This window comes from Gigantopelta aegis, chromosome 4, assembly GCF_016097555.1.
Source record: "Gigantopelta aegis isolate Gae_Host chromosome 4, Gae_host_genome, whole genome shotgun sequence".
NCBI lineage: Eukaryota > Metazoa > Mollusca > Gastropoda > Neomphalida > Peltospiridae > Gigantopelta > Gigantopelta aegis.
The window spans coordinates 4,326,413-4,350,387 of NC_054702.1; the positions used below are offsets into that span (position 1 = coordinate 4,326,413).

Genomic DNA, 23,975 nt, shown 5'->3' on the forward strand with positions numbered 1-23,975 from the left:
TAAACATTCAATCATAGTGTCACTTTTATCTATCGATGGATCAGAAGTCTACCTTTGTGCTCTAGAAATAAAACACGACGCTTGTAGAAGGCAACATTAAAATTGTTTAAATATCTCATCGTTCGTAGTGTCACTTATAAGACAAACATCAGATTACGTTGTTTACTCTGGTGTAATTCTTTGAATACAAGGAATTATTTTTAACAGATATTTTTCTCACAAACACCCAAAAAACCCGGACCGGAATTATGCTTCGTTCCGATTGAAGAGGAACACAGGACTGGGTGGTGCGGACAGATACGGGTTGGTCTGCAAATTCACTTTATTGTCTTTTGCCATAGAGGGGTCAAACCCAGCGGAATTCTTGTAATAGCAAAAGTTTGTGAGCTGGCCGCGAATAAACACATTTGTGGAACGTGATAGGCCTTCAATGAGAAAGGACGGCGCGGGGGCTTTTATCACCGAACTGCTGATCAAACATTACCAACCCGACAGGTAATGTACGCCGACAGTCACAGAGAATGTTCAAATTTGAAAATATTTGTTAATTTATGATCGCACAAACCTGCTTACTGGAGGCTGGCTTACATGGACTCTGGTAGTGAAAGGTGTAGCTAAAACACAGAACAAAATAAAATAACTCTATCGACTAATGGTTGTTTCACTTCTTCAAATAAACATTTCGTCCTCTTGTTGATGTACGACTACTCTAAGTAATACGTGCTGTCATTTAATTGTGTATACAGGTGAACAATTAGCAGAATTCCTTCATTTGAATTTGTGTATCACGAGGGACAATGATTAATATCTGCCTGGTTAAATATGCGTAACAAGCAAATCCTCTTTTGAAATGAAATTATTAACTAACAAATAGTTAATTATGTCGAAACATTCGAATTTATAACAGAGATAGATAGACAGAGAGGGGAGAGAGACACACACAAATGGAAAGAGAGAAAAAAAGAGGGGGGAGATAGTGACAAAGAGAGGTTAGAGAGAGAGAGAGAGAGAGAGAGAGAGAGAGAGAGAGAGAGAGAGAGAGGGGGGGGGGAGAGGGGAGGAGGGAAAGAGAGATAGTGACAAAAAGAGAGAGAAAAACGCAACATTAATGTTATTGTTAATATTAACAACATCCATAATAAAGACATAACTAGATAAATTAAAAATATAATAAATGAAATTATTAAAAAATAACAATTAACGTTGACAATAACAATAATAAACAAATAGTAAATAGAAAGATGAATACAAATATTAAAAAATATTTTTACAAATTATTTATTTATTTATTTATTAATTTAATTTAATTTAATTTAATTTAATTTAATTTAATTTTTTTTTTTAATTTTATTTTTAATTTTAATTTTAATTTTAATTTTAATTAATTTAATGATTTATTTATTTTTAAAATTTAATTTACATTTTCCTCTTCCATTCATTGTGTTGGACTACCCTCTTCTGGTGGTATTTTTAGACATATTGAAGATAGCTGAGTATTGTTTATATATATAGTCTGGTTCTGTCGTTTTGTACGACGACGTATGTTCAACTATACAAGTCATGATGTCTGATAAAATAGTTTTGTACTTAAAAAAACCCTTTCCCGTTGTTATCCAGAGACCTAATTCACAAAACTCTCAACATCGTATCGCACTGGAGATCGTAAAGTTGCGAGAGTTTAATGCATTAGTTATGGGTCTCTGAATTGGTGTCCAGTGTGATGCCTACCTTATTGAACTAAAACTATTTTTTATGAAGTTGGAGAATAATTGTGTTATTGGAATAAAGAATAATAAACTAATTTTTCTTAAAATAAACAAACTGTCATCAGTGTTTAAAACATTTAACATGGCACTTCCAGAAGTGAAGTGACAGCATTCCCGCGCAGAAAAGGAAAGCCAGACGAACAAATGCGAATAGCAGACGTTAAACGGATGAACCAAACGATAACCCTGGAAGACTTCAGATAACTCGAAAACCGGTTATAAGGGTGGCTCATTCAAACGTGCACCATCTTTCATCAAACTGAAGAGATAAAGTTGACTAAGACGAAGTTTCGTATTCCGTGGTACATGCACGGCTTGCTAGAAGCTATCAAAAGATTTCTAGAGGAGGGGTCCGCGTTGATGACGGCCGTGAAGGATAACAGGAAGATAAGATTTTCTGGTCTGTACGAAATGTATCATCTCTTATAAAGCAGTCAACATGGCCGCATAGTGATGCTATCTTCCACACGTAGTTTACACATAAGAACCAAGTTAAATAATTTCATAGTTTTGATTTTCACCTCCGATAATTTGTCCTTCTGCAACTTACACTTCTGCAGCTTGAGATACAAAGAAGTTACAAATAACATCTTTGAAGATTTTACCAGAACAGAAGAAAAAAAACCTTTATTTATTTCCATAGCCACAATTTGATGCCATCAGATGGACATGTGTAACAAAAATACAAATTGTCAAGGCAACTCCAGGGAAAGGATATAAAGAATAAAAACTGATACAATATCAAAGAGGGATGGAGTAAAAATGGCATAAGCTTTAGGAGAAACATAAATATTTGTTAATAACTGATACCAAAGATATCACGTAACAGGAATGTTTTCTCAACATAATATCTCATGTTCTGAAACTATCACATTCACAAGTCGTCTGTAATAACGGCCTGTCACTTATTCTACCTAATATGGCCGTCGTATGATGCTGGTTGACAAATTGTTCCTTGTCTTGAAGAACGTAACTGCTATCATGAAAACTATTTCTGTCATTGAAACACCGTACGCATATTGTGATACGATTTCTCATGTTTAGATAAATGGTTAGCATGCTCCGACGATAGTGCAATAATGTAATATCGCATGCTGTGATAAAATTCCATATGCTGTGACAATATTCCGCAAGCATTGATAAAATTTAGTATGCTGTAATACAATTTCACATGCTGTACTACAATTTGAAAATGGAGAATTTACATATTAAAGCGTTTTTAATGGATTTATTTATATTTTTTATTGTAGCTAAAATAGCGGTGATTTCTTTTTTCTTTTGTCTTTGATGGTATCATTGCCATGGTTACCAAACCTGAAGATGCTTGTCTGTCTCGTCTTCTTTTCCTCCTCCCTCTGTCTGTCTATCTCTCTGTCTCTGTTTCTGTCTCTCGCTGTCTCTGTGTCTCTCTCTGTGTCTCTGTCTCTGTCTCTGTCTCTCTCTCTCTCTCTCTCTCTCTCTCTCTCTCTCTCTCTCTCTCTCTCTCTCTCTCTCTCTCTACGAGACTCTTCTCTTAATTGTGTCTCAGAATATTTTAGACTGCTTTTGATGGGAGAAATGTCTGTAATATGTAATGACACAAAACGACCGATTTTGTCTGATAGGAATGTGTTGTATTATTATAGTGTTATACACAGTAAAGTTGATATAATATATTTTTTAAAGATTATGATGAACGTGAGGGGTTGTTTAACGTCTTGGAAACTGATCCCGTTATGATCGGCAGCTAGTTGGTTCATTCCACTTGATTGTAGTCAAATTGGGCTGAAACCGGATCTGGTATTTGCGCTGATCCAATCAAAACCTTGGTGTGAGCAAAGAGGATAATGGCGGACACGTTATCAAATAACCAAACCGATTCATAATTAATGACGTTCTCTCCTCTCCTCGCTGGTTACTGTTTCCGGTCACTCTTCAGCGCTGTGATCAGAAACAAGGTTATTTTATTCCTTAGGCCTGTACTATATAGCTAAATGAAAAAACCAAGGTCCATACTGCCTTAAGATATTGGTTTTATCGTAAGAAGGTTAAAATTACGAATGCCGCGAAACGTTTTCGAAAAGTATTTCCAAGTAGGTCTGAGCAGTTATTTTATTCATCCTGCTATCAAAAGAAAAAATCCCAGTAAAAAGTCCAAAAGTTAGATAAACAAATGACAGTTCATTCAGCGTGTGCATTTCGACATGCATATGATTTATCGATAGTGTAAACGTTTGGCTTCAATGTTTTTGTTTTAGGCGCCAAAAATATTGTACTTTTTGATGTCAATGAAACGAATGACCAAAATATATTATTGCCACAATAATGGAAATAGTTAACAAAAAGTGTAAAACAATTTTACGAAAACTAGAAATTTATGTTTCCCCAAACATTTAGAATTATAAATATCTCCTTCAATAATTTTACGTTGTGCTAAATGTTTACCTTTTTACAAATTGCACAGCATTCAAAAGTAAACCTATAACTGTAAACTCGTGCGCCATTTGTCGTGTCTTAAGATTTATGTGCAAAGAAGTTACTGAACTTTGCTTTGGGACGGTTACTGCAGCAGTTGGGTTACAAAGATGGAAATTTAATTTTGTATATTTCCAAAGAGTCACTTAGTGTTCAACCAGTAAGCGTAAAAGTGAGTCGCCAAGCCAAGTTATTCCAGGGATGTATGCCTCATTTTATTGTTAAAACGTAGAGCGGGCATGTTCATAGATATGCTCGCCCGCAAGCACGCATACACGCACAAAAAACTGAAGTATACAGAATCAAATATGTTCTGCGCCCCCTACCGTCATATTTTACTAATGTTCAAGCCAAATAGTTTCGCACAAAACATACACTTGTAGTATAATTTAAAATTAAAATTATGTTTTTCATTTGAAAATATTTATATAAAAGTAATAATAATAATAATAATAATAATAATAATAATAATAATAATAACTTTGAAATAACAGTACTGTTCAGAAAAAATAGCTGGGCACAAATACACTTTTAGTATTATCTGTAATTATATTTATGATTTATATTTGAAAGTACATATACATGTTTACAAGCAATAATAATATATATTTTTAAATATTAATTATAATTATTATTATATTTTTTTTTTATGATTACATTTTACATAAAAATTAGCGAAGTCAATGTAACTAACTTTTTAACCTTAAACTATATATTTATGTTGGTATATATTATAATTCCTCGTATTTGACGTTTCACAACGACTGGCCGTTATGCGAACGACAGTGTAATATTAGAGTGATAACACTTTGTTTACGTGCTATCTCTTTACAGCTGTATCAGTTTGTGTAACTCGAACTCGCTTAATCCGAGTCTTATCCGAGCGTACAGCGGGGCAATAAATCCGTACATCTCCCGAAAACAACGTTATGTTTTAGAGATAACATTTTTAACTTACAGCTCTAGAGAGCGGTGTTAGTGACGGGGCATAATCGTGTATCGCTAGTCATATCATTGTTTGTGTTTGTAATTGAAACACTGGGAAACACTGGCGAATACACTTAAACGTATTTTCATACAGAAAGTAGAACACGCTCAGAGGCGTATCTTTGGTGTGATTCAGATACGGCAAGAAACTTAGAAATAGTATGTCAATCTACATATCATAGACGTCATATAAATCTACACTTAACTACAGGAATTTCTTTGAACTTAGACATAAATAATAATAATAATAATAATAATAATAATAAATAATAATAATAATAATAATCATTATAATAATTAAAAATAATAATTAAAAATAAATAAAGAATGCAATAAACAAATAATTACATGTAAATAAATAAATAAATAAATAGAGGATATTTCATGTTTTTGACAGATATGATTTTTATCTCACTGAATGAAGTTTGCAATTATATCTCACGAGTTGTGCTTGCGCGACGAGTGTGATATGATAACAAACTTCACGAGATGAGATATCAATCATATTTGACAAAAAACATGAAATTTTCTATTTATTATAGAACTTTGGGCAATTTACCTTTATTTTTAAAATGCCAGCAACAAAATAGTTCTTACAGTGAAGATATCATTTTCTACAGTGACGATAACACATTTTAGAGTGAAATAGTGAAATTGTCAATCTAAAATGTGTTATTGTCACTGAGTGACTGATAATATTTTTATTTCACTGATATTTTAAGATATTTCACTAAATGTTATATAATAAATAAATAAATAATAAGTAAATAAATACATGTAATCTTTACAGCCTAGCTACGAAATAGTGGCAGATTGTCAAACGCTATAAGGCCTACTAATTATTGCTTTGCAAAGCAAGACCAATCTTAACCTAAGCCTTTTCGCCCAGTAAAAATGTACCATTTTGAATTTGAGACCCCCCTCCACCCACAACAATAACAAGAAACAACATAAGTCAAACAGGCACTTAAAACCTCACTCAATTCACAAATATCTTCATAAGTTGGACTGACAATAACTATCGTTAAAATAGTACTCAAATTATATTAACATTTACAACAGAATGTAATAAAATAAATAAAATCTTTATATCACAGAAATATATCGTAGAACAAAACGAAAACAAAAGAAGAAAAAACAAAACAAAAAGAAACAGAAACATATTTGAATTAAACTATATATACTGTTATTTCTATTGCCTCAATCTACTTATATTTCGTTTTTTACTGATATTTTATTGTATAACATTTAGTGAAATATCTTAAAATATCAGTGAAATAAAAGTGTTATCAGTCACTCAGCGACGATAACACATTTTAGAGTGAAAAGTTCACTATTTCACTCTAAAATGTGTTATCGTCACTGTAGAAAGTGTTATCCTCACTGTAAGAAAGCCGGAACTATTTTGCTGCTGGCATTTTAAAAATAAAGGTAAATTGCCAAAAGTTATATAATAAATAGAATCTTTCATGTTTTTTGGTCAAATATGATTTATATTTCATCTCGTGAAGTTTGCAATCATATCACACTCGTCACACAAGCGCGACTCGTGAGATATGATTGCAAACTTCACTCGATGAGATATAAATCATATTTGACCGTGCAATATCCTCTATTTATTTTTATAATTGTTATTATTATCTTACGATATATATTTTTTAATAATATTTTCTTTTCATTCTCTTACAATATTCGAATTTTGTTTGCTATTACAATATCTTGTTTATATTTTCTTATATGTTATTTTCACTGTTATGCAATATTTTCTTTCTATTTGTTTCAATATTATTTCTGTTGTAATAATTTATTTCTGTTATTTTTTCAAATTTAATTTTATACTGTGTTATTGATATTATTATCCATTGTCTTGTTTTGTTATATTGTAGGTCTGGGTGAGGCCTGGGGTCAGAGGTCGCCCCCTAGAACTCCCCTGGAGAAGGAACTTGGATCTCATTTACTGCAGGTAAAAAACTTCTAAAAATAGAACATTACGTTATTGCACGCATGCATATACAAATAGTAAATACGATGTTTGTCCTATTGCACATTGCACTGTAGTTTTAACTTGTAAGAACTTTAACAAGCGATGGTGGAATCATTTAAACATATTTTATTTTTTCTTTCAAACCCAGTGCGTTTCTGTCACTGAAAACTGTGTAGGATCTGGAGACAATGCTTTGACCTGACTACTATTATTATTTTTATTTCGTCAAATATTACAATCGTATTAGTATTAGTATTATGATTTGTCTGTCTTATGTTTTTTCTAAATATATTAATTTTTTTAATTTTAACTTGATTTTGGTGCATATATTATACAATTTACTCAAAGCACGCTAACCCGAGTACACACCTCAACTATCCGGGCTGTCTGTCGAGGACAGCGGGTTAATAGTTGTTGGTTAGTAAGCGAGATGTTGGTGTAGTGATCTTACACATCCCAACATGAGCCATTAAAACTCTCTCTTTGTCGATGCCTGTTCCGGATGCGAACTTTGTATTTAACCAGCTTTAATACCAATGGCTTAACTACAATGCCACAATTAAATTTGTTAACGACACCACAAGAGCACATTGATTTATTAATCATCGGCTGCTGGATGTGACACGTTTGGAAAGTCTCACACGTAGTCGTCAGAGGAAAAACATTACAGGACGCTTTTATAACACGCACATTCCCACAGACAGGGCACACATACCACGACCTCTGATATACAAAATGTAACACTAAATTTAACGGACCCCCCCCCCCCCCCCCCCCCCCCCCCCGAACAATAACAAAGAATTAGAGAATGGGTTACGCCACAGGCCAGAAATATGTTATTGTAATATATACGGTATAATCGTCATTTTTCACGACCAAAACGATTATAAGACATCCGTGTAAAGGGAAACATGTTGGAATGTTCACAGCTTACGTAATATGAACACAGATACACTACACGTGATAAGGAACAGCCATTTATTCATATGCATCTACAAATCAAACACCAGTTTTTGATGTCATAACAACGTCATACTGCAAAATTAATTAACCGTAACAAAGAGTCATTTCACGCGTGTTTGAACAAACAACCCGCGGCGGGCGATGTTCCATTCACAAGACAAATATTAGCAAAATCGCTCATATATTACTGTTAATTTTATTAGCTCCATAGACGGTTACAAGTTTTATATTAACCCCCTGACACAGTAATGGCGCTTTAAATGATTTTGATGAAGTGTAGCCTCGCTGGACAATCCCTCTTTTCAAGTGACTGGCAAGTTTGAGTTGCAATTAACAATAAACTGTTACATTAAAACACAAATCATATGCGAGAGCACGTAGCGCAATGTCACAATCAAACCGGGGTTTCGTATTTTTTAAGCCAGCGGCGCAAAACCTACACGGCTATGGTGATGAAGACTATCGGCTTTTGTGAAGCGAGGAGATCGCCCGGGAGATGTCGAGACTGCTGGGTGTCTCGATAGTTTTAGTCTTGTGTAATACCTGTCAATCAAAATGTCGGATTAAAGCCGAATTCCCGTCCACACCGTGTCGCAATACCAACCTGGATGGTTTAAACGAAGACATTACAAGGGGGAATCAGTGTCTTCTCCCCCCGTCTTTTCGATAACATTTATCATCGTCGTTCCCTATACGGACTCCTCTAATGACCCAGGGTCGCACGTGAACGAGATGGGAACACAATACGTCACGCTGGTTTATCGTCTGCTCTCCAGCCTCGCGCGCGCGTGACCTGGCATAACTCGTGCTCGTACAATGGCGAATTACTGACATTTCAAATTATCTATTCATGAGATTTGTGTTGGTTATTTGTTCTTCGACACCGGTCTCTTGAAAATCGATTAAACTAGGCTAGTAATCGGCCAGGAAGTAAAGTGGGATTTCTCGCCAGTGAAGAGCTCTTCCTAAATGATTCTCTCCTTGCGTCGAGCCTGAAGAGCACCCCCTCTTCCAGCCGTCACGTCCTCCGCCACTTTCAACACGACCAATGCCAACTCATTCTTTATTGAACGTTAAAAAAACCCCGCCATACAAAGAACACAGAACCACAGCTAATAGTAACAGCTACAGCTATCAGTGACATATACAGCTAATAGTGACACATACAGCAATTTCGTATTAGTCGCTCACTGTGAATTACAACAAATAGTGACATGTACTGCTGTTGACATTTAAAACTGACAATGAAAGATAGAGCTACACACGGCAGTTGCAGCTGTTGGTGATAGCTACGGCTATTGCTGCCGATTACAATTAATAGTAACAGTTATAGCTACAAGTGACAGGTACAGTTATTAATAACAGTTTCAGCCTTTAGTGACAGTTACAACCGATAATGACGATACAGATACAGCTACTAGTTACAGCTACACCTACTAGTTACAGCTACACCTACTAGTTACCACTACACCTACTATTGACAGCTATATGTGCTAGTCATAACTATATCTGCTAGTAACAGCTGTAATTGTTAGTAACAAATACAACCATTAGTGACAGTTACAACTAATAACAATAATACAACTACTAGTGGCAGATACAGCGTCTAGTGACAGTTATAGCTATTAATGACAGTTACTACTAGAGGATCAGTTAAAACTACCACTAACAGTTACAACTACTAGTCACATTTACAACTTGTAGTGACATCTACAGCTGACAGTGAAACTAACAGATCATAGTAATGTTCAGATACTGCCCCTAGTGACAGCTAGGCTAGTATTAATGTATTGTCCAGTTAAAGATATCATATCTATGGACTAGACACTAGATAGAGATTCACGGAATCAACCACTATTTTGTCAAATACTCATTCGACACTGCATTATGCAGAAGTACGGGTTTGGTTTTGGATAACAGTTTTGTCGTTCAGACTGATATGCTGTTCATAGCAATAGAGTTAGTTCTGTTTCTTGATATGACTTCAGAGCAGAAATGAGACCGTTAACGTGTGGCCATGGTCCGAAAGGTGTCTTTGTTTACTGCAACGGTAGAATTCAAATAGAATTAGTGTATATTGGTGGGATTTGAACCACACTACACCGATGTTCATGGCATTTGACAGTCCATGATGTTGATCACATAATCTGGATAGTTTTCCCAATGTCAGTCGTAACTAGTTGTGACAATACACTACATAAGGGCCGTGGCTAGGATTTTTTGTTTGGGGAAGGGAAGCGGCAACCGAGTAGTTCATAAAAGTCTAAAACTCCTTAAACGATTAAGAAGAGAATTTTCTTTATGTTTCTATATACTGTTATCAGAGCAATGCTGGATGTTTTCACTTAAAACATTACTCTTTTATTTATTTATAGTTATTAATAAATAATAATACTGTAGTGTAATGTACTGTAATGTAATGTAATGTAATGTAATGTAATGTAATGCAGTGCAGTGCATTGCATTGCAATGCAAGGCAACACAACACAGGGGAAAGCAGGTCAGTGCAATGCAATGCAATGCAACGATATGCAGCACAATGGAATGAATTGAAATGAATCGAAACCAGATCAAATCAGATTCAATGTAATGTGATACAACTTCCTATATAATATGTTTTACGCACATATCACATACCTGTTCTTAAACATAAACTAAAATACTATTTCGTTTTCTTTTCGGGATCAGGAGCAGTGAGAACGGAAATCAAGTCTACAAAATCAAAACTAGTTATCTTCTTAATGGTCTTTTATTTTTGTATCCTAATTTGCATTTTGCAGTCTGATTGGGGTTGGAGGGGAGTAGGTTGTATGTTGTATCCTCTTGTTTCGGCCACACACACCGACTGGCAAATCGTCTATATGAACCGCAGCCGTGTCGTTAATCCGCACACGCTGTCGCGACGGTCACAGATGTGAAACATAATTATTTTCAAAAATCTATCAAACATCGACTTACTTGAATTGATCATACAACATTTGATCGTGTATAATTTGGTGCCAGTAAATGAAATAAATAAATGATTACAAAGAAGAACGTGACATAAGTGTGATAGCGTAATACTATTTAAAAACCCACCCCTGAACTCTGCCATTAGAAAATATATTTACAAATTAAAAGAGGATGTTTGTTCAAATACTCGCAAAAAATAATATTATTTAATGATGACATTTGTTTTAAAGAGTGACAGAAGTATGATTCCGGCCATGATCTACTGAAAAGTTTGCCGAGACATACCAATGTCCCCACTTTAGTAACTAACACCAATCGTTATATTAGTATTTGACGGAATTATAAGATATTGTATGCTACTATTTGCAAATGTTTAAGAACAATTAAAATATTAATGAATGAAAGAAACAAAGATGAAAAGAAAACACAATAAGAAATGATGTAGTTTTGACTCAAAATTATGTGTCAAATATAGACAAATGTGGAATGAATTGTTATTTACAGTGTATAAGAGCAAGGACAAATTGTAATAAATCTGCAAATAATTGATATCAGTGATAATAATTACAACTGAATATAGCAGTGATAATAAGTATTACAATTGGATGTATCAAAGTGAAACATGGACTAGGTTGTAATATATTACTGTCGGATGGCTCGTGTATCACAATCAAGAGCATAACTTTGACGCTTTTCTTGTTGTTTCAAGAAACTCAAGAAGACAGTTGGTTAACTCTAGTCAGTAATGTCTTGTTAAATAACTTCACATTTCAACGGTAAAATCTTTCTCAAATCAGTAATGTATTGTTAATAACTACACATTTCAACGGTAAAATATTTCTCAAGTCAGTAATGCATTGTTAAATAACTACACATATCAACGGTAAAATATTTCTCAAGTCAGTAATGTATTGTTAAATAACTACACATATCAACGGTAAAATATTTCTCAAGTCAGTAATATAATTATTGTTAAATAGCTACACATTTCAACGGTCAAATCTTTCTCAAGTCAGTAATGCATTGTTAAATAACTTAAATAATACGTCAATAGTAAAATATTAGGAAATCTTGCAGCGGCTCTTCAGTTATATTGCCTACATTTATCAAACTCTTTCATTCATGATGATATCACTTTCTTTAAACTCATAACAAAATCAATATGCTTAAAATAATTTCAGATAGTATATTTGAAACAACAAGAACCGTATAGGACTTTTTGGTCATTAAAACGGAAAAAGGTTAAGCACGGAATTAGATTAAAAAATATATATAACCTGTTCTGAGTGGAAATGCTGCTGTTGTCATGATAACATTTTTCATTGCTTTGTATATTAATATACTATAATAGAAACAGTACAGAACTTTTTGTCCAATAGAGATACGCTTGGTGTGACGACGATGTTTTTTGTTTTGCCATGACGATGTTTTTTGTTGCCATGACGATGTTTTTTTGTGTGTTTCCATGACGATATTTGCATTGTCATGACGATATTTTGTTTTCAGACTCTGGACGGCTTCATCTTCGTGGTTGCTCCAGATGGGAAGATCATGTACATCTCTGAAACGGCGTCTGTCCATCTTGGTTTGTCTCAGGTAGGCTCGCATTGTTGGTTTTAAACTCGAGACTGAAACACATATATTGAAATGAATATTTGTATATCCCCACCTTTCGTGAACACTCTTGTCCTGCTATGGTAAAAAGGCAGCAATAGGTGAATTAATAATTCTGATAAAATCTCCTTTTGTGCCTTTTATCTATCTGGTAAAGAATGTATTAAGCAGTTGAATGAATGATTTTGTTTTCACAATTTGCATTTCAGGAAGATGTTTCTGATAATCTGACAATATTTTGTGCCTGATTATCACTAATAGCCTCTTGCCTTAACACGGCAGATGTGGTATCATCACTGTTTTGACAGTGATTCATGTGTGCATGTCTTCACACTGTTTCAGTATCCAGTGAGCTCTGTATTGTGCACGTTTTGATTATTAAAAACCCCACTCTTGTGAGTGGCAGTCCTCTTACAGACATGTTAGGATGGACGTAGCGTCCTGGGATGTAAACGAAGGACATAACGTAAGTTAACTGTTACAACTGTGTAAAATATATTTCTTACTCTACCTTGTGTAACTATATATGAGCTAGAATGTGTTAGTAAGTTTTATAACAGTTCTATTTTAAAATGTACTATTGCTGTTTTCATCGTAATATCATTGACTGTGTTGCAGGTGGAGTTGACGGGTAACAGTATTTACGAGTACATCCACCCGGCAGATCACGACGAGATGACCGCCGTACTCACCGTCCACCACCCGTATCACACCCACATATTACAAGGTATATTATACCACCTGTATCATACCTGTATATTCAAGGTATACCACCCGTATCATACCCACATTACAAGTACACATGCATATTATACCACCCGTATCACACACGTATATTACAAGGTATATTATACCACCCGTATCACACCCGTATAGTACAAGGTATATTATACCACCCGTATCAAACCCATATATTATAAGGCATATTATACGACTCGTATCACACCCGTATATTACAAGGTATATTATACCACCCGTATCACACCCGTATATTACAAGGTATATTATACCACTCGTATCACTCCTATATATTGCAAGGTATACTATACCACACATATCACTCCTATATATTACGAAATACACACACATTTCTAGTGTTTTCTTTTATATTACGATATGGTAATACATTTTGTATCAGGTAGATTATTTATGACGAATGCTTGAGTTGACAATATAACATGAGAATGACTTGTTCTGATATGTACCCAAACCTATTCAATCGACCAACTCAATTAAGAGACCACATCTCCTCTGACAAGTCATCTACAGTTTGACGTAGTAAAGAGACGTCATTTTAAAGATACTACCTACATAATGTTATGAACTGAAGTGAGATGTGTTGCTGTTTAACTTTGTGTTTCCTGTGTTTTGTCAGATATTGAAATGGAGAGAACATTCTTTCTAAGGATGAAGTGTGTTCTTGCCAAACGAAACGCTGGTCTCACGTCGGGTGGATACAAAGTAAGTAATACGTTGTTTCGTAACCTGGTCTACGTTTAGTTAGTCGTTATTCGCTAAACGTTTGTAAAATATACTCACTGCTTCCCAAAGTGGGCGTTCGTTTCATTGTATACCGTAAAGACCAATGTTGGCTGAACGTATTCCTGTTCTTTCGTCCGTCCGTCCTTCTGTCTGTATGTGTATGTACGTATGTGCGTATTTATCTGCAACAATCTGAATTCATTTAGCATGTTAAATTGATGAAATGGATGCCTGGAGTAATTATATTGCACAATGCAAAACCACGTTTTTATGTGGGAAGAAGTTATCCCCAATGCTATGGTAACGTCACACCCACCGTGCCACGTGACTAGTCCACGAGAATCGGCGAGGTCACAAGTCAGTGTGAAGAGGCAGAAGCGAGCTGCGTTTGCTCATTACTTAAATTGTGATTCTTTGATAGCGACCTGACCTCCCGGTTATATCTCAAGTACAGATGAAATAATAATGAATTGTCACGGATACCTTCCTTTTATCCAGTCATTCACCCAACGTAATGGCCGACGGGGTAGTTTGTGTTTCGGTGTGTTAAAGCTCTATTTGCGTAATTCCCAACTTCCTTATTTTTCAAAAGATAAAACAAAAATAAAAACGAACACAATTAATTCATAAAAAAATACACAATGCGGAAGTTTTCTAATATTATAAACATAATATGTTAGCAGTAGTTCTCTATAACTTTCAATTTTTTTTTTTTTTTTTTAATGTTTGTATGTTTGAAAAAAAAAACGTTAACCCTTTAAACTGTACAAATTGTTTCAATGTTGTTTTCTTGATATATTTTAAAATAAGTGGTATTTAATTATTATTTCACTACTGTACATTGTTTATTGTAGCACTTTGATTCTCTGTAAGGCACTACTGTTTTCTCTCTTGTATTTTCTACTTCCATTTCTCTATAGCATACAGGTTCTCTATGACACTATTTTTCTTTGATACTGTTTTGCTCTATGACACCATTTCTCTATAGTATTTTGTTTTTGTATAACACACAATTTCACGTTGATACTTGTTTTGCTCTGTGATACCATTTGTCTATGGTATACTGTTTTTGTGCTACACACCATTTTGCTTTCATACCTTTGCTCTATGAAACCATTTCTATATAACATACTGTTTCTGTATTACACACCATTTCTCTTTGATACTTATTTTGCTCTATGAAACCATTTCTCTATAATATACTGTTTTTGTATAACATAATTTATCTTTGATACTAATTTTCTCTATGACACCATTTCACTACAGCATACTATTTCTGTATAACACCATTTCTGTTTGATACTGTTTTGCTCTGTGACACCACTTCTCTATAGCATACTGTTTCAGTATAACACGCTCTTTGATACTGTTTTGCTCTGTGACACCACTTCTCTATAGCATACTATTTCTGTATAACACACCATTTCTGGTTGATACTGTTTTGCTCTGTGACACCACTTCTCTATAGCATACTGTTTCAGTATATCACACTCTTTGATACTGTTTTGCTCTGTGACACCACTTCTCTATAGCATACTATTTCTGTATAACACACCATTTCTGGTTGATACTGTTTTGCTCTGTGACACCACTTCTCTATAGCATACTGTTTCAGTATAACACACTCTTTGATACTGTTTTGCTCTATGACACCACTTCTCTATAGCATACTGTTTCAGTATAACACACCATTTCTCTTTGATACTGTTTTGCCCTTTAACCCCTTACGCCTGTATTGATCAGCTTGTGATTATCGTTGGGCCAGGTGATCCACTGCAGCGGTTACCTGAAGATCAAGCAGTACACGATGGACATCTCGCCGTACGACGGCTGCTACCAGAACGTCGGCCTCGTCGCCGTGGGCCACTCCCTGCCCCCCAGCGCCATCACGGAGATCAAGATGTTCAGCAACATGTTCATGTTCCGAGCCAGCCTCGATCTCAAACTCATCTTCCTCGATGCAAGGTGAGGGCCACTCGTCTGTCACGTGACGTAGAGTCCGCCAATAGAAGTCCAGGGTATTTTTTCACAAGGCGAAATCGCACGGCAGTTAACCCACTAAATAACCCCCCAAATATTTATCCCGAAAAATACTTCAAGTAGTAGGGAATAGATAGCTAATTCATCCAGCTGCGTTGTTGTTATATACTACTTGTTATATACATTTTGAAATATAATGGAATTTTGACAACGAGGCAATAAGTCGAAGATGAACATACACAGTGTATATAGTTAGTAGTTTAGCTGCAATGCGACTTTAAAGTCCACACATAAGTATAGAGAAAACTGGAAAACTGGAAAATAAAAAGAACGCTGTTTATAATACAAATTATAATCCTTAATGTTTTCTCACTGTCTCTTCCCCACGTTCGCCCCCTCTCTGTCCCGCCTTCTCTCTCTCTCTCTCTCTCTCTCTCTCTCTCTCTCTCTCTCTCTCTCTCTCTCTCTCTCTCACACACACACACACACACACACGACACACACAACACACACACAACACACACACACCCCAACACATACACTTATCAGAACGTCATTGGCGGCGTATCTTCCATCTCGAAACTGATGTCGAGATCGATAGACAAAGTCATCTTTGATCGCCTGGTCGAAATGACGTGTTTGTCGTATCGATGGTACACACAGGTCGGCAGCGGTTCTTTGCGGTAAGTACATCTCGTGACAGGCGACTTGGCAAACATTGGGTATTGTTGAAACAGTAGGCAGATGATCGATGTGGAATCGGCCGACAAAAATACAATATCTGCACAATTTAGAGTACAATCAGAGCGCAAGACACAATGATGTCTAGTCAGTATGTAGTACAACAGTAAACATAGACAAAAATAATTAGTTTATAGTACAATACAAACAGAATAAAAGAACATCTTGCAATTTGGAACAAATTACACAACCCAGAACAAATATCTAGTGAGTATTTAGTATAATAGCAAACAGACAAAAACAAATTCCAATTAGTTTATAGTTCAATACAAAACAAATTATAACATCTTGTCAAGTTAGGGTATAATACAGAACAAGACGATACTATTTGTAGTTAGTATTGAGTACAATGGTAAACATAGAGAAAAATAATACTCAGTTGGTTTATAGGACAATATAAATAACATAGAATATAGAAATAGTTTGTCCATAGAACTACAGAACAAGGTGAAAATAATATATATTCAGTTAATGAAAATCAAAGTACAATAGAGTAGAGTAGAGTAGAGTAGAGTAGAGTAGAGCAGTACAGTACAGTACATTGCAGTACAGTACAGTATAGAACACTACAGTACAGTACATTGCAGTACAGTACAGTATAGAACACAACAGTACAGTACACTGCAGTACAGTACAGTATAGAACACTACAGTACAGTAGCCTACATTGCAGTACAGTACAGTATAGAACACTACAGTACAGTACATTGCAGTATGGTACAGTATAGAACACTACAGTACAGTACATTGCAGTACAGTACAGTATAGAAAACTACAGTACAGTACATTACAGTACAGTATAGAACACTACAGTACAGTAGCCTACATTGCAGTACAGTACAGTATAGAACACTACAGTACAGTACATTGTAGTACAGTATAGAACACTACAGTACAGTACATTGCAGTACAGTACAGTACAGTATAGAACACTACAGTACAGTACATTGCAGTATGGTACAGTATAGAACACTACAGTACAGTACATTGCAGTACAGTACAGTATAGAACACTACAGTACAGTACATTGCAGTACAGTACAGTATAGAACACTACAGTACAGTAGCCTACATTGCAGTACAGTACAGTATAGAACACTACCGTACAGTAGCCTATATTGCAGTACAGTGCAGTATAGAACACTACAGTACAGTACATTGCAGTACAGTACAGTATATGAACATTACAGTATAGTACATTGCAGTACAGTACAGTACAGTACAGAACAGTACAGTACAGTAGCCTACATTGCAGTACAGTACAGTATAGAACACTACAGTACAGTACATTGCAGTACAGTACAGTATAGAACACTACCGTACAGTAGCCTACATTGCAGTACAGTACAGTATAGAACACTACAGTATAGTACATTGCAGTACAGTACAGGACAGTATAGAACACTACAGTACAAGACAGAACACTACAGTACAGTGCAGAACACTACAGTATAGTGCAGAACACTACAGTACAGCGCAGAACACTACAGTATAGTGCAGAACACTACAGTATAGTGCAGAACACTACAGTACAGCGCAGAACACTACAGTATAGTGCAGAACACTACAGTACAGTGCAGAACACTACAGTGTAGCGCAGAACACTACAGTACAGCGCAAAACACTACAGTACAGTACAGTTGAGTACACCACACGATACACAACATAATACAATACTAACAGCTATGGTGTGTACTGTTGTATTTCTATATGGCAGCTTTAATTATAACACTAAATTTGATGTGTTTCTTTTATTTCGTGTTACTGTGATAACACTAATAACTGTGGTGTGTTCTTGTGTTTCAGGGTGGCAGCTTTAACGGGGTACGAGCCCCAGGATCTGATAGAGAAAACTCTCTACCACTACATACACGCCTGTGATATTCTCCACATGAGATTCGCGCACCACACACGTGAGTGTACCCGCCGTTCTTATTGCAACCAACCCCTCCCTACACCATCCACGTACCCGCCATTCTCATTGCAACCAACCCCTCCCTGCACCATTTGTATGAGTGTACTCGCCATTCTCATTGACACCCACCCTCCCTGCACCATTTGTATGAGTGTACTCTCCATTCTTGTATGAGTGTACTCGCCATTCTCATTAACACCCACCCTCCCGCACCATTTGTATGAGTGTACTCGCCATTCTCATTAACACCCACCCTCCCGCACCATTTGTATGAGTGTACTCGCCATTCTCATTAACACCCACCCTCCCGCACCATTTGTATGAGTGTACTCGCCATTCTCATTAACATCCACCCTCCCTGCACCATTTGTATGAGTGTACTCGCCATTCTCATTAACATCCACCCTCCCTGCACCATTTGTATGAGTGTACTCGCCATTCTCATTAACATCCACCCTCCCTGCACCATTTGTATGAGTGTACTCGACATTCTCATTAACATCCACCCTCCCTGCACCATTTGTATGAGTGTACTCGCCATTCGTATTTCAGCCAGTCTACAGACGCGTGTCCAGGGTGGGGTGGTGGTTGTGGATCGAACCCCCTCGGCTCAGAATGAATTTTCGTTTTTTTAAATACATTAACACCGGGTTAGTTGCATTCCATGTACACAAGTTTTGACAGTTACAGTCACAGTTACAGTATATTTATTGTTAGATCGAAGTAATGACATGAGACATCATTTTAACCGCTTCCACCAGTGCTAGCTGATCGTTTGGGAAATGTAAGAATAGACCCCGCTATATTTACCTCTGATCACATTAAAACAACGATGCCCACTAGGGAAACACATCACAAAGTCAAGGCTGTTATCCGACAAAATAAATCAATTTGCACTTTGGTTCGTGTTTGCGAGCCACAGAGCGAAATGTGGAAATCATCGCTCAATGACCGCTACTTTCAGTGGAGAGAAATAGTGAATTAAAAAACAGTCGAGTTATAGTCCGTTTTTAAATAACCGAACATATTTTCGTCAATAAATTTAACTTGGCGTAATGTATACGGAAAAAGGATAATTGTTCTAAAAATGAAAAGAAACCTGTTATATATTATATAAGATATATAGAACTGTATCTTGAATTAAAAGAAATGATAGTGAACACGTTAATGGAATTTTCACAATCTGTAATAGTTACATTTTTCACAGTTTGTTTTACACTATGTTTTAATATACCTCTAGAATTGTTATATTGATGTCCATCACTTCATTGTTGCGTTTACCTTAGTTTGACACCCATAGCCGACGTATTGTGCGTGTTGGGTGTCGTTAAACATTCATTCATCCATCCATTCATTCATTCATTCATTCATCCATTCTGTAATGGTTACAATAACGACAGTAATACTGCTGTATAAATATCTGTTCTGTCTTTACGTTGCTACTTGGTACACATGCGATGTATGTATTGCTCTGACAACATCTTTCAGATAAAATAAGTCATTTTCAGTCACACTTCAGGATACATATCGTCCTAAATAACCAAGTCATAGTACTTTGTACGAATGCATCGTTTAGTTTAGTCGTGCAATGACTATTATAATATATTTATATGCTTTCCCATGATATCCAAGTCATAGTACTTTGTACGAATGCATCGTTTAGTTTAGTCGTGCAATGACTATTATAATATATTTATATGCTTTCCCATGATATCCAAGTCATAGTACTTTGTACGAATGCATCGTTTAGTTTAGTCGTGCAATGACTATTATAATATATTTATATGCTTTCCCATGATATCCAAGTCATAGTACTTTGTACGAATGCATCGTTTAGTTTAGTCGTGCAATGACTATTATAATATATTTATATGCTTTCCCATGATATCCAAGTCATAGTACTTTGTACGAATGCATCGTTTAGTTTAGTCGTGCAATGACTATTATAATATATTTATATGCTTTCCCATGATATCCAAAATTGTTACAAAAAATATTAAAACTCTCGGAAAAAGTCACAAATTAATGTTAGAATACATTTTGTTTAAATTTCCCAAACTGTTATATATCATTTCTAATTCAATGAATTTCAATTAGCTTGGTGCTCATATCCACTAAAGTTCAAGTACAATGTCCTGGGTACACCCCTACAGGCACGGCGGAAGGAGGAGTATACATTTGTGTGTGTGGGGGGGGGGGGGGGGGGGCTGACGGAGATCGAGGGCGTAACGCAAAGTTTCTAAGGGGTTCGGGGTATGCTCTCCCGTAAAAGTTCGAAAACTAGGTGTCCTAAAATGCATTTTCCTGCATTTCTAAAAGTGAAATTCATCTCTGCCATAAGATTTACTATCAATGATATTTTTTATTCAAAATTATTGGAAGGGCTAGAGCCCCACTAGCCCCCTGGCCCCCCTTCTCCGCCGTTCCTGCCCTCAGCTATGTCCAGCTGCTAGTGGGATAGAAGTCAACTATAGTGGATGTATACCGGAATATAGATTATCAAATGAATGTCTGGTTGTTCATACATGAAATCAATGCAATGGGACTCGACATAAACACACACAATGTCCAAATACACACTGAACATGGAAATCGATGCAAGCTTATCTTGTAGCATATTCAAATAGCGTACATTCCGCGGGAGATTACGAGCATTTGGCTGTGTAAAGTTTTACCGGGTGTTGTTCCCATTGTGTCCTGCCGGAGAATGCAGACGAGCCAGGGACATTTATGACAAACTGTCGATCCGGCCGCACTCCTCCACACCAGCCAATACAGCGCATACGATGTTTAGTCGAGTCTTCGTCGCTAGGAAGACGCGAACTACCCAGGCAGTTGTACCCAATCGACGAGATCCTCAACTATCTTTAATAAAACTGTAGATAGCACAATAACCGTATTAATCAACAGCGAGGAGAGAGACATTCCAGAGTTACAAAGATTAACCTCCCCGAGGGCCAATACACGGATTATTGTAGATCACCACAACAAACATGAGTTTAACACTCTACGACAGACTAGAAAAACACTAGACTAACACTATCACAAACTGTGACATCAATTTAACACTCTATGACAAACTAAAAAACACCCACTAGACTAACACTATCACAAACAGTGACATCAGTTTAACACTCTTCGACAGACTAGAAAAACACTAGACTAACACTATCACAAACAGTGACATCAGTTTAACACTCTACGACAGACTAGAAAAACACTAGACAAACACTATCACAAACAGTGACATCAGTTTAACACTCTACGACAGACTAGAAAAACACTAGACTAACACTACCACGAACTGTGACATCAGTTTAACACTCTACGACAGACTAGAAAAACACTAGACTAACACTACCACGAACTGTGACATCAGTTTAACACTCTACGACAGACTAGAAAAACACTAGACTAACACTACCACGAACTGTGACATCAATTTAACACTCTACGACAGACTAGAAAAACACTAGACTAACACTATCACGAACTGTGACATCAGTTTAACACTCTACGACAAACTAGAAAAACACTAGACTAACACTACCACGAACAGTGACATCAGTTTAACACTTTATGACAAACTAAAAACAAATCCCACTAGACTAACACTATCACAAACTGGGACATCAGTTTAACACTACGACAGACTAGAAAAACACTAGACTAACACTACCACGAACTGTGACATCAGTTTAACACTACGACAGACTAGAAACACACTAGACTAACACTATCACGAACTGTGACATCAGTTTAACACTACGACAAACTAGAAACACACTAGACTAACACTATCACGAACTGTGACATCAGTTTAACACTACGACAGACTAGAAACACACTAGACTAACACTATCACGAACTGTGACATCAGTTTTACACTCTTCATGAGAAAGCTGCCCTCCTTGTTAACACTACAAGAAAGTGTAACATCAGTTTAACACTACAAGAAAGTGTAACATCAGTTTAACACTACAAGAAAGTGTAAACGTCAGTTTAACACTACGAGACATGTAACAACAAAACTGTAGAAAGTTAATCGGATATAAGAAAAATCAATTAAAATTAATTTAAGTAAAACCTATGTAAAGATTTATGACACGAAATACCTGTTGACAATGCAAACACCCCCCGAATTCAGCGGATGTCGTTTTAATTTTCTATATGGCGTCATTTTCAAACATGACGCATACTATTGATTGATATTCAAGGTGAACATTCTAAGAGAATATAATATGTCAACATAGTTCCATCTGTTTAGTACCCAACTTACGTAATATTTATTGTAAGGATCGTGCGTGCATGTTGTGTTAGTGTCTGACAGCTGTAGCTGTCTTGGTAAATAAATATATACTAGTATATATTGACGAAATCAGTGAAATAACACCTGCATACCAAGTTTGTTTAAATATTTTATTGTCTACACGACTGATACTATCACGTTTTAAGGATATACAAAAATAATTTATGCTGACACGTTTGCACATGTGAGATACACTAATGATTTAGCTACATGTAATTCAGGTACAACAAGTGGTGTTAACATATACAAATTAGCTCAGGTTATACACCGTCATCGGTGGTATTGGGTTCGCATCCCGGTACCTGTTCCAAACTATAAGACTGAGTTTAAGGCCACTACATCGACTTCTCTCTCACTAACCACTAACACACTGCCCGGACAGACAGCCCAAATAGCTGAGTGATTGAATCTTAATTGGACATAAGCATAAACATAAGGATAAATCAAAATGAAATGAACATGTTGTGCTCTGAACAGGATCGAGCTCAGTCGGTTTAGCACTCACCTGGGATGCTTGGATCGTAGGATCGAACCCTCTTGGTGGATTCATTATATCACTTTTCTTCTCTTGTCACAACCAGTGCCTCAGAACATCAAACATATAACCAGATATAAAACACATGACTATGTATAAAAAACACGATCATATATAAAACCTAAGATTATATATAAAACACAGAATCATAAAAAACAAAGTATAAAATACCTATAGGGTGAATACTACTAAATCAATACCATAGACGACAATAGTAACATATGTGGCTAAAACTCCTACCTGCAGCGTATCAATCGACATAAACACCACGGATATAAATACTACGACCCCTCAC

General features: G+C 36.0%; 1 protein-coding gene across 1 annotated transcript in view; it reads left to right on the plus strand.

Moving 5' to 3' along the window:
• LOC121370295 (single-minded homolog 1-A-like) overlaps positions 1-23,975 on the plus strand; it is a 71,198-nt gene that overhangs the window by 41,550 nt on the left and 5,673 nt on the right. The window contains exons 4-9 of the mRNA XM_041495433.1: positions 7,094-7,170; positions 12,613-12,702; positions 13,339-13,447; positions 14,096-14,181; positions 15,968-16,167; positions 18,728-18,834. Coding sequence (XP_041351367.1) covers positions 7,094-7,170; positions 12,613-12,702; positions 13,339-13,447; positions 14,096-14,181; positions 15,968-16,167; positions 18,728-18,834 — 669 coding nt within the window. The remainder of the gene's footprint in view (positions 1-7,093; positions 7,171-12,612; positions 12,703-13,338; positions 13,448-14,095; positions 14,182-15,967; positions 16,168-18,727; positions 18,835-23,975) is intronic.